At 37.6% G+C, this 12,914-nt stretch overlaps 1 protein-coding gene and 1 pseudogene across 2 annotated transcripts; both read right to left on the reverse strand.

Annotated features, from left to right (window-relative positions):
- Positions 1–1,092: 1,092 nt before the first annotated feature.
- On the reverse strand, positions 1,093–7,678 carry LOC144645846 (eukaryotic translation initiation factor 3 subunit C-like; annotated as a pseudogene). Its single transcript, XR_013569341.1, has 10 exons — positions 7,558–7,678; positions 6,827–7,086; positions 6,327–6,369; positions 5,242–5,504; positions 3,787–3,912; positions 3,310–3,375; positions 2,881–2,968; positions 2,406–2,489; positions 1,644–1,741; positions 1,093–1,345 (listed from the first exon to the last, which is right to left on the reverse strand). The product of XR_013569341.1 is annotated as a eukaryotic translation initiation factor 3 subunit C-like (transcript).
- Positions 6,900–11,799, reverse strand: LOC144646549 (serine/threonine/tyrosine-interacting-like protein 1). The gene is made up of 6 exons (XM_078506188.1): positions 11,620–11,799; positions 10,248–10,296; positions 9,079–9,140; positions 8,408–8,507; positions 7,746–7,814; positions 6,900–7,029 (listed from the first exon to the last, which is right to left on the reverse strand). The coding sequence occupies exons 1-5, from the start codon at positions 11,677–11,679 to the stop codon at positions 7,747–7,749; spliced, it is 339 nt and encodes a 112-aa protein (XP_078362314.1). The 5' UTR covers positions 11,680–11,799; the 3' UTR covers positions 6,900–7,029; position 7,746.
- Between the last annotated feature and the right edge of the window lie 1,115 nt (positions 11,800–12,914).

Here is a 12,914-nt window from a genome sequence, read left to right on the forward strand (position 1 = left end):
ATGGGAAGGTTGGGTTGAATACCGTCGAATATACAACGGCTTTCCTGTATTCTGATTGGCTGTATTTTTCATGGCATGGTATAAAGGATAATATGCAATCCCTTATATCAAAATTCTAACATGACTTTTTGGCTTTCTAGTTAAAAATGCAAATTTTCAAATATTCCTTTGTCTGTGAACTTGGGCTATTCAAATACATTGACGGCATAAATACGAAAACATATGAACTCTGCTTCCTAAATTAACATCTTCTTATGGATACAAATGAACAAAAGAAATCAAAACAAGGAAAAACCATGGAAGTTGTTTCATTTATTTTTTATTAGCTTCAGGTTAAAAAGCAAGTTGACTTGACTGTGACAAAGTGTTTTACCTTGTCTGCCAATTGCAGTGCCAGGCTCTGGAGGAGAGAAGGCTCGGCTCCTCGGTGCATTACCACTGTCTGTGTTGGCTCATCCCAGGAGGCCTGGGGCAAGAATAATTACATTACATACTTTTGTTTACACTTGACTGAAATTTGAATTCCTATTGATCCTTCAATCACTCTACCAGTTGTGTTACCAGCGTACCCCTATCAGGATCAGACCACAGACATCCTTGGCAAGAACGGTAGACTAAGACAATAGGTGCATTTCAATACTGAAGAATCTTGGCTTTATTAATTTTAAGCCTTTTTTGGTAGGCTGATTTTTGGAGGGACTTACATGTGATATTCTGGGAATTTTTCAATTAAAAAAACCTCAGGTCTGTTTTTGGATGAAACTTTGTGTGTGAAAATTCCAGCTGTATATAAGAATACAGTATACATGTTGTTAACGAGAGAGAAGCACTCCACAAGTGAAATGCCCCCAAAAGTAGTAACATCACAAAAAGTGAAATCCTGAGGGGTGACATCCATTCAACAATTTCCTCTCAATTTGCTACGAGTACAGCAAGAAAAAGAAACATTGCAAACCTGTAGTTCCTCATTGATGATCATTTTGCTAATAGTACTGTGTACCACAGATGGAGGCAAATCAAACATTTCAGCCAATGTGTACAGGCTACAAGTAAAGAGATATACAAAGTCTTATTAAATAGATTTAGCCAAGCCTAAAAGCGGAGCTCCCAAGGTTTTTATTATTATTTATGCGAAAGTACATTTTAAAAGATATGATATTTTTTAGATAGTTGGATGACTTTAGATTAATCCATTTAGTTTGTTGCTTTACTAAAACTGTACCTCAATGAGTCATATACACTGTTATATGTGAACAAATAAAAAAATCTGCAAAAAATAACAAAATAGCTGTTACCTTGTTAACATTTCTTGTACCTGCTCCGTTTGGCGAAACAATTTCCATACCTATCATGTAAGAGAGAAAAAAAGATCATAAAACATCAATCAGTCAAATAATCAATCAATCTGCCCATCCGTCCGACCATCTGTCCATCAGTCAGCCAGTCAGTCAGTCGGTCGGTCGATTAAAATTTGTCCATTCAGAAAGCTAACAGGCATCCAGCAAACAAACAAGAGGCAAAAAAATGCAATGGTGCAAGACAGCACAAAATGCCATATCCTCGTGGCAACAAATAAATTTATTGATGGATTAACATTTTCCATAAGCCAGTTAGTACACATAATTCCATTATTTTAAGTTTACCTTGACAGCTAATATGTAGTCCTTGCATTGTTTCCAGTCTCCTTTTTTCATAGCTTTAGACGCAGCCACTACATGTTCACCCATGCTCACTGGTGGACCTGGAATTGATGCAAAAGTATAGAAATAATTATCAGCGGCCTGTAAAATACAAATATCTTATAATAGGCTGAAAAATACCCAAAGACTGACAAGTATTTTCGTCTGTTTACCCAGAGATATAAGGAGATAGGATAATATGCAAGCCAGCAAGCCATGCAATCCAGAAATCCCAAATCCCAATAAAAGGCTAACTGCAAGCCCTAAATTAACTGTAGGCTAACCAGAGTACACTGCTATTTAGGCTAACCAATGTCCTATTCAGGCTAACCTGAATGGCTCGCATGACTCGCAAGCCATGCGAGCAATGTGAGCCAGAAATCCCTAATCCCCAATAAAAGGCTAACTCAAGCTACCAAAGCCAACTGTAGGCTAACCAGAGTGCTATTTAGGCTAACTGGAGTGCTATTTAGGCTAAATGAAGTGCTATTTAGGCCAACCGAAATGGCTCTCATGGCTCGCTGATTATCCGGACCCGATAATAAATTATATGAGCGCAACCTCAATTTATGATATTTTTCAAAATGAAGATGACTGTTACTATCACATCAAGAAAAATTATTCATTCACTGCTATTGTTTCCTGTTGTCGCCTTACACTGTCTATTGAATGAACACATGGCTCACGTGATCACAAGTCAAGGGAAAAACATTTATGTATACTCACCAACCAAGGTTTGCTTTTCACTTTGTCGTAACTGATAATGAAAACTCTTGCTAAAAATATGTGGTCTGTAGTCATATGCATGGGCTGAAATAAAAAAGACAGATAGGTTTTACACTAAATACATGCAGTCAAAAAATGTTTAAGCACTTTAAACCCAACAAATGAAAAGTCGCAAGTGTATTGAAGAAAACCCTCATTTAACTGCAACTCATTTTTTCAATCTTTCAAGGGCCCAAAATACTGAAAAAGTATGGGGCTGGCCACTACTGCCATTTGAATTATGTGAATGATCAATTTGTCACAAATTGCTCACTAAAAACAAGTTTGAGAAGCAAAGGAGTTCAAGTTGACCACTGGTTACTGTATAAGCAGTCATTTGTTCCTCAACTGGCTGAGAAGAGCCATCAAAAAATGGCAACAAAACAGGAAATTTAGCATTAAAATTAGGTAAGTAAAAGTGCACTTTAAGACATACCAGCCATCCAAGGGATTTCCATCAACATTGCTGAAGTTAAGTAAACACACTCCAACAGTTCAAGATTAATATGCATGTGGAATGGAACCTGAAATTCAGAAAATACAGCAATGAGGTGGATCATTTGTGATTATTAACACAACTGCCACATTTGGCTTAACATGGAGGATGGGTGCCTCAGATGTCTATAGGCTCGCGCCATGACTGGGCAACCCCTGCAATTTATCATAAAAGGGTCACTGCAGTATTATTCAGTGGTTGTGATGCATGTGACGTCAAATTTGTGTAGCCCTCTACAAAAGTAATCTGCTTACAACTGCATCCATGTCCCCAGGGGTGCCTTCCTGACACCCCTCTCCCCCTCCCCTCCCAACTACAACCGATGTATGTTCATCAGTCTCATGACAAAGAATATTTCAGTTACAATACCTGTCTCCTCTTCTCAATCTTCTCTTGTTCTGGGGTTCGTTCATACTGTCTTTGTTGCATTAAACCCTAACAAAAATTACAACAGTGCATCTTGATAAATAATACTTTGATTAGAGACAGTACCATACATGTACTTCTCTTTTACATCTGAAGGTTGGGTAAATTATTTAAAAGCTGTCTGTCATGATAATGATAAAGATGATGATGATGATGATAAATGATGATGATGATGATTATGATGATAATGCAGATGAAAATGATGACGATTACAACAGCAACGTTGACACTGCCGACGCCGATGATGATGGTGACATACGGATTCTACAAAAGGCACTTGGCAAAATTTGATATTAATTACATTTTTCACCCCAAATAATGACAGTTGAAAAGCCAAACATGTCTGTTACATCCATAATCCTGTGATTGTCATGGCTATTTACTTGCTTATTTTGCTCCCACGATGACAACACTACAGACCTGTGCAAGAAGTTCCTTAGCTCTTCCACTTGACTGCACATCATGCAGTGCATTGTGGGCATCCTTGATCATGCCGTGCCTAAAGGCACACAGGCCAAGCTGTACCATGGTCCTATTGTAGAGAATCTAGACAGCACAAAAAAACACAGATGATAAAAAAATATCTTATTTGCATCACAAACTGCTTCTTCAAATTCTTGGGTTGCATTTAAAAATTTCACTGAACTGGACAAAGATCAAAAATTAAAGTTCAATCTCTAATTTCACTTTAGGGTTATCAAAAGGAACATAAAATATGATACAGGCCCTAGCCTTCAATAGAGGACTTATCATCAGTAGAGCTGAAAGTAGGTAAAAGCACACATCTAACACTTGGGAGAGCTTTAGATAAAGATAACATAAGAACTTTATTTAATGTGGCACTCCACTTTCAGGGGACTTGTTTTTGGGAGTGCTTATGAGCAGAATTTTAACTGTTCACAAAATTGTCCAATGTCAAGACAAACCTTACAAGGCACGCAAAACACACATCTGTGTATAAGTCATTTCTATGACAGCTGTACAACCTGTATTGCAACCCTGGCTAACCATGATTTTGTATGTTTCATTTACTAAGGCTAAAGGCAAGATAAATGCCTGTGGCCAACTCTCATGGAACATGCAGCAGTATGACAACCAGACAGACTCAACACGAGACTAGACCAGAGTCACTTGCTCTACTGCTTTATCTACCACATGTGTAACCCTGGCTCAGTAACTGCACGTACTCAGCTTGTGGGAAACGTGCGGATACTCAAACATGCATGAAGAATATCTATGTTGCAGGGGTTTCAAAATGTTTTGAAGAAGGCGTCAGTAACTGAAAAAATAGGCGGCTGTGACAACACTGACAGAGTTGTTTGTTGCAAGCTGGTTGCTATAACCAGAGTAACCAGCAGACATATAATCAAGTAGTCGGTGGAACTACGGCAGTTGACAGCTTGTTTTTATCTTTAGTCAATTTCATTTTTTCCTTTGTTCTGGTGTATGGTGGCATATGATAATAAAGACAAATTAAATGAAAATACCAGAATGTACTTAGAATAAAATTGAACCACAACATCTAAACCCAATAGTGAACACTTAGACAGACTAACATTGATTTCACAAAATGATTTCAAGTGTAATGAAGCCAAGAATTTATACTAGCCAGAAGTAACCCATGTAAAACCAATTCTCCTCTGCCAAACATTCAGGGTTTTCAAACCAAGCTGATGACTGCCAGAGTTCCTTTTGCTTCTTGATTTTGTGTCACCAGTTACTGTAGTCATAGCAATCAGGTCATGAGAAACAAGCTCAGTGTCACAGCCGCCTACTCTGCTACATGTAGTTGCTGATGCCAACTTTAAAACATTTTCAAAACTCTAAAACTATTTAAAAAGAGAATCTACAACTCATACTACATATTTAACAAACCTGTGTTGGAATGTCAGAATGTTGGATGGACTCCTGTAGATGTGACATCAGCATCAGATCACGAGCTTCAAACCAGCGATCATGTAGAGCATGGTGATAAACATGACAGAGCATGGCTCTGGTTCGGATACGGTCAGACGTGTCCCGTGAGTAGATGAACTAACACATTTTATCAACCTTCTCTGATGAGCTGGGTTCTTCTTTCTTTTGCTGTTCAACTGGTTTCTCTGTTTTCTCAACCTCTGCTGAGTCCTTTTCTCCCTCTGGTAAAACAATAATGTTAACATATAAAAATAAAAACAAAGTAAAGGTGTATCAATTTTTTTCAACTTAAATGAGTGCCAAAAGTATTATTCCACTTCAAATCCATTGTACTTTGTTGTTTGTGTAGTCTGTGTAATAGCTGTGCGGTGAAAGTTAAAATTGGTTCAAGGTAATTATAAAAGAGCTGAGTGTCTCGACTCTTTTGTTGCTCATAAGTTGTTGTTCATGTTCATGTTATTTTTAATTCTTATCCTTTTAGTATTATGCAGTTTTCACACTTATTAGCTACATTAAATTATTCTCATGCTCATCAACACAGCACCACATTTTTATTTAGAAACAAACAGCTATGCAAAGTAATATTTATTAACTTACATTTGAAGAATCGCATTTTTTTTCAACAGGACAGTCCCAGCAAGTAAAAGTACCATGTTATTTTATTGTTGTTCAAAGTCAATCTGTAGTTCTAGTTGGTGTTGTACGCAAGAACAAAGAATTCTTCGCAAAGAGTAGGGCACGAAGCTCCCGGTGTTGTGGTCTGGCCTTGTGTAGTAAATTACATTATGTGTACAGCGTATTTGAACATATATATATGAAAAATGCGCTATATAAATTCATTATCATTATCATTATCATTGGATAGTAGAATTCAGTGAACATGATTTTTCCTTTTGTTTTATGCATGATGTTTTTGTTGATGCAGCAGGATATGTTGGATTGGTGCAACCCTATTGCAGACTTTGCAGTTGGAGGTTTGTCTTTAGAGGTCACACAGTGATGATAGTAATGGTATTGATCATAATCTCAGTTGATGTACTTACCAGTTTCCTTATTTTCATCCTCATTCATCAGTTCTGCATCAATCTAGAAATGGAATTACAGTTCTAATTAATTCTACAGCAGCCTATGTTTAGGTATTCACCTGTTCTGTTGCATGTCAAGATGACCAGCTAAAATATAGAATCAAATTAAAGATACACGTATGTAATCAATGGTTATGTCTGTATTGAGCCTGGTGGTCCATTACGCTGGTGCTTATCTTCAGTTTCCTTGGTATGAAGCAACAAGGAGTGTTTCCTACTCCCCCTGGATGGGATGCTAGTCCATCACAGGGTTACCCCAAGTATCTAATATGCCAGTACCCATTTATACACCCGAGTGGAAAGAGGCAATGTGAGAGTAGAGTGTCTTGCCCAAGAACACAACACAGTGACGCCAGTCAGGGCTCGAGCCCAGACATCTAAATCTGGAGTCCAGCGCACTAACCATTAGACCACCAAGCCTTCCATCCCCTTTAAATGTAGGATTTTATCATACCTACCTTGTAGTAAGCAAGGCGACAGTTTACTGTATAAGCACCAATTAATGTTGAGTCACTCACTTCTTTAAAAACATCCAGGCTTTTAATTGTGTTGTTAACCTCCCTCACCGCCGATATCACTGTCACTTGAAGACGACTCCTCATCACTGCTATCTCAATTGATACTGTCATTGTCATCATCATCATCTTCATCACCCACGCCCTAGCAACAGCAATGTTAAAACGATTTGTGACACATAAACAAATCGCAATATTAAGCACTAACAAAGTTCAGACTTAATTGTTTTATCATTTTATCAATTTCAAATCCTTCTTAGACAACTATGGAAAACAAGATGCCTTTTTTTCTTGGAATTGCACACAACTATGCATGAGCAGAAGGCTATCTGCAGCAAAATCACTGTCAGAGGCTAATGCATCATTGTATGCAGTTACTTTCTGATTTATGTGGTGGGCTCTCAGTCAATGAAAAGATATGTGGCTGAATGAAATTTTTAAAAAATTATACTCAAGACAATGTTGGCCAGCAGTTTCTGTGACTAAGTATTTGGGGCAGTTGCTTAACTTTGAAAGGGGTGCTGTGGTTTTACAGCTTTCTTGTTGAGGTCAGGTCATTCCGTTCATGTTGCCCTCCCGTTGCACATGCTTACAAGTTTCCTGCTCCCCTGCCCGGCCCTCCCTATGGTAAGAATGGTAAGTTTTCAACTGATAAGCAGTGTGACAGTGCACACCTGGGTGGATGCCACTCACAGGGTTGTCATGGTTACCGACTGTACTCAGATCACCAAGCTCCCAGGCACCGGCCTCCTCCACTCCCATCTGTTGTTCACGTTCAAATGGTTTATACAGCATTTTAAAGTTAACAATATAAATATTAAGAAAAATAGTGAGCTGCACAACATGCTACTGTAAAATACCTTTTATGATTTTACAGGGTTCTTGCTTTCCATTTCCCACATCAGCTTAGCACACGACAGAGCAGTACTATCTGGAAAAAATATTTCATTTGTCAAATATTCAATTATTTTATGCCTTCATCATAATATTTAACCTAGATTTAATTTGAGTAGACAAGTCAGGACAGCCAAAGATCTCATTATGAACACCTCCAAAATATACGGTTGTTCAATGGGTGAATAAGGCTATATCTACCGGATATTGCAAACCCAAACAAATACACAAGCCTTATTGCACCTGCTTCCCTTTTGTTGGGAAGTAAAAATTGTTCTCCAAAATAAAAATATGGATCGATCAACAAAAGTAGAATGGTGTTTCAAATTCCAACAACTTTTCAAGACTGACATTAAAAAAGTTGACGGACTTTTTAAGAAATTGAGCAGATTCATAGAATTTTCATGATGACAGCCAAAGTTCAAGGGCTTTTAAGGACTGTAGAAACCAAGTAAATCCTAATGCCATCATCAATCTTTGAAAAATACCCATCATCTTTGAGGTCCTGCAATGTTTTTTTTTACCAGTGATTTTAGTGTTTTTGTGCGGCTACTAGCTGCTTATTGATTTTTTCTTTTGTAACATTACATTATATTTGAGTGCAACACCTAAACATTTTTGGCAACTTACTTTTGTCTTTAATTGAACTGGTGTTACTGTCGTAAACTATAACATGTTCCTTGGTCTGCAGCTTGGCATCAAAAGGAACTGTGAAAGCACCAATGTCATTCTAGAATACATTACAAGCAAAGTATTTATAAATTAAGTATAAAAAATTAAAATATTAAAACAATTTGCTTATAATTCTACCACTGTTCACTGAGGAAAAAACACTCAACAAAAAAGGTACTGGTAGCTATCCTTTACATTTGTTGGAATACTGTATTTTTTTTATTTGAAGTATAATCCAACACAACTTCCATGTTGCTTATAGCTAATGGCACGTTCTTACTAAAAAAACTAAAAACCTTTGTGTGTGACAAATTAAAGCAAATGGTGCAAAATTGACCTCTGAAAATAATTCAAATATTATATAAAATTCAACTACTCAATGTATTAACCAGGGCTCGAGACTAACAGTAGCCAACTAGCCAAAGGCTACTAAAATTTAGATTTTGGCTACCAGGTTTAGCATTTCTACTTAGCCATTTGGCTAGTGAAAAACTCGGAAAAGTCAATTGTTCTTGATAGAAATCAACATACATGACTTGTGAAAATTATATTTGGCAAGTAAAATCTGTTATGTCACTATCCAATAAACCAGTGAGTTTAAAAGATAGTCTTAAGCCCTGCTAACTAACCCTTGGTGCAAATTTAGCTGTTATAATATGACTTTCATTGTAGTCAAGTCTTTGTCTTGTATCTGCAAAAGACAATAAAACAAATACAGTAAAAACACACTTGTAAGAACCTACATGTAATTTTTCCAGGTTAGCCTAAACAGGTTCTTTAGGACAAAAGGTAATTAACACAGTTTTTTGCTATTAATAGGTTCTAATCTTAATAGTATCTTATTTTCTGAAGAAAAACTTACTTTGTTGCTAATAGAATTTTTAATAATTATTCCAAGAGCATGCATTGGATATGAGATGGTAGATAGCCCGGTTGACGAGAATAAAATTCAAGAAACAAAACCAAAATGGTGACACATAAAGTTGCATCTTTCGCAACTATAATTGTAGCTTTTTCAACCATTGTAGCCTTACTTATACAGCTAATTTGCACATTCCTAAAGTGGAAATAGATAAAAGGCAAAGTACTGCCATATCGACCACCCAGTTATGAAAGGGAAGCTATTTTCTCAACTAAAGTTGCGTCCCGGCGACCGGGCTGGAGGGTTCATTTGGGGGAATTTTCTTCCCGGGTGCCAATATCTCAGTTGCAGAAACCCAGATATCAGTAACCAGGCTGGCCCGCGTTCTCATATGAACACATCGAAAATTTTACAGAGAAAATAGGAGCGAGCAGAGATCTCGGTAACTGGGCCAGCCTGGTCAACTGGGATTATACAAAGAGGCCCTTAGAAAACTTTTAGAGATTCCAACATTTGTAGAATAGTAACTGTTCTTGGTTTACTTTATAATCTACTTCTTTGATGAACTGTGTAATGGGTCAAAATTTTTATATTACTGTCTTATCCACTTTAAAAGTGTTCTACTGTCGCTGGAAAATTCCAATCATTGCTTTTTTGCATATCATTTACAATACGTAGAAGAGCAAATCAAAGTTTGTTTAAATGAATTTTTTTTTTCTATTTTCTTCACTGGTAAGAATTGAATTGAAACAAGATCATTTTTCCAGTGTACTTGAAGTGTGCAACTGTCAACAATTGTGTTAAGGAGATGCAGCATGCAGGGCTGCAGGAATTTCTGAAATTTGTTAAAACTGGCTGGGACAGCAATATAAAAATTCTGGAATATTCAACAGTTTAATTGATTTTCGTAACAAATTATTAACCTCTACAACTTACCTAAAAGAAGTAAATAATTGGGATCACTCAGCCTTGGGTACTGCCCAGCCTGGTGACATGGAGAAAAAAAAACATTCAAGGTAACAAGAACTTAGAAACTTTGAGGTCCATTGGAATTATTTAATAGTTGGAAAGTTGATGAAGCTATAATGCACAAACTTAATGCATGTCAGAGGCGGATCCAGGGGAGAGGTTGAGAGGGTTGCAACCCCCCTTTGAGCAGCACTTTTTTTGTTATTTTGTTGCAAATGCTGCAAAAAGCGTTTTAGAGGGAAAATCAGAAACATTATTTTGGGGGGGGGAGGGGCATGGCTTTGGACCCATTAAGAGCTTGTGGCAGAGGCACGTGGCCGTAACTCGCTTTCCACACCATTGGCGTTAAAGTAGTGTAAAAAAAACCCTTTCGGAAAATTCCTGGATCCGCCCCTGCATGTGCATACACAGTGATACACTCAAACCTTCAACCTCCTGTACGGTAATAAGCTCCCGGGGGGGGGGGGGACTCCCATATGAAATGGATGGGGATGCTCGTCGGAAATTTTGAAAAGAACCCCTAAAAGAGACCAATCTGGGTGTGACTCAAGCTTTTCTTGACCCCTAAAAGATACCAAAAAACTAAAAATAGAATTTATATTTGTATATTTCTTTGCGTGTAACCCTAAACGAGACCATTATGGCTAAAAATATTGGCGTTTTGCCTGGAACACATTTAGCGAGACCAAAAATCCGAAATTTACACCCCTAAGCGAGACGACGAGCATCCCCATCACTTTCATATGCGAGTCACCCCCCCGGGAATAAGCTGCCTTACCAACTGAGCTAGAAGTCATTCACTGGGATTGGCGGTTATTATTTAATAAATATTTGTGAACAAAGGCTGTTGCAAAGCAAACCACTCAGCTATGTTTTAATATCACAAAAAATGCAATCCATAAACTTTACTATTTCCTTAAAGTTGACTGTTTGCCATAAATAAAACGCTACACAGTACAAGACTTACAAAATAAGCAAAACTTTAAACTTCAGAAAGGTCAACGTACAAAACAAAGGAACCAGATCCTGGTGGATCTGATCAGCAAAAATGTAGAGATACAATTTTCAAGTAACTGCAAAACAGAAAGGCTGACCCTACAGTTGGATTGAACTATCATATTTCCAAATTATATTTCAATACAATCGTATGGTCAGCCTTTCTGGTTTCCAGAAAATAAAAACAGTTTCACTTCAATTCGAAACACTTATTCATCATTAAGTTAGGAATTCGGCGAAATAAAGTTTGCCAGCCCTGGTATCACAATAAATTCATCACAATAAAGAAATATTCGGACGACCAGTTACTGAGTTACATGAAAAACAGAGTGGAATTTCTTACCTGATTGAGAATATTATACACCTCTGTGCACTCTAATAGAATAGTCCCTGTTGACGACATCTACTTTGTTTGAAATGTTATTTAAAGCGATTTAAGCTTTGCTAAAACAGGCAAAAAACTTAAAAATTCTCAAGAGTCTAATGTCCACCATCCGCCATGTTTGTTTTCCTTGCCATTGGTTTTAATAGCCGCTGTACTAGTTGTTGACGCGCTGGATCAAAAAGTGGACGGCGATAATCGTAGGGGCGGGGCGGGTGATTCATTTAAGAAGGGGCGGGGGGGGGGGGGGGGGGCGGGCGGGGGCTGTGGCTGTGTAAATTCAGTGCATGAATCAAACAATCAATCATCTTTATTTTCACTTTTGCCTAAATTAAAGGTAACGGTAACAGTAAATAAAATTATCAACGGAGTCATCCAAAACAGAGCCACACGGAACTCACGGAAGTCTATAAAATAAAACTGAATTGTAATGAAGCCTAGATTTCACAATGCAAGTCGCGCAAGCAGGAGAAAGGGAAAATTTTGATCCTTGCGGTAAAGACAAGAATAAGGATCAAAATGCAATGCGCTTGTGATTATGTTTGCGTCGAAGCCGTTTTCATATTTTCACGGTGAAATAAGAGCTGATATCTATGCGCTCGTGCTTGCGTCGCTAGTGAAAACCAGGCGGCTTATACATGTAACGGTATGTTAAAGTAAGCTCAACAACCTTCAAAGATTAAACTCTTACAAATCGAAAAGAATGGAATTTTTGTAAGAACTGTACAATTAAAATAAACACAAAAAATAAAAAGCAAACAAATATTTTTAATTATAAAACGGATCGGAGTGATCATCTGTGTACAAAAATCTCGCTTGCACTGGAAGGCGTCTTATCAATTCGTACTTTGGATTTTTCTGGCTCTGTCCCCTGTCTCAGAGGTCGTTTGATTTCTCAGGCACAATAATTTCAACCCACCACTGAACTCAACTAACGGTTTTTCTTGAAAATAGTTATAACGCCATTTAATGGAACAAAATAAACCAAACCCCGTTGTTAACTGACAAATTCTTGCAACTGTTAAGAAATAAGGCCCCAAGGTAATATTTCTTTTGACAAAAATATGCCCTTATGGCCTAGGGGAGGAGAAATGACAGAATCTTTGCGTGAGGCCTCTAACCATGAGACGCCATTCACAAAAATATAGATGACAAATAAAATTGTGCCCTTATGGCCTAGGGGAGGAGTTTGTGCAAGGCCTCTTATATTACTGGAGATCGCAGATCATTCCTTAGATTAAAAATCCGCCCAGATA

This window comes from Oculina patagonica, chromosome 3 (assembly GCF_052425735.1).
Source record: "Oculina patagonica isolate OP01 chromosome 3, crgOcupat, whole genome shotgun sequence".
NCBI classification, from domain to species: Eukaryota; Metazoa; Cnidaria; class Anthozoa; order Scleractinia; family Oculinidae; genus Oculina; species Oculina patagonica.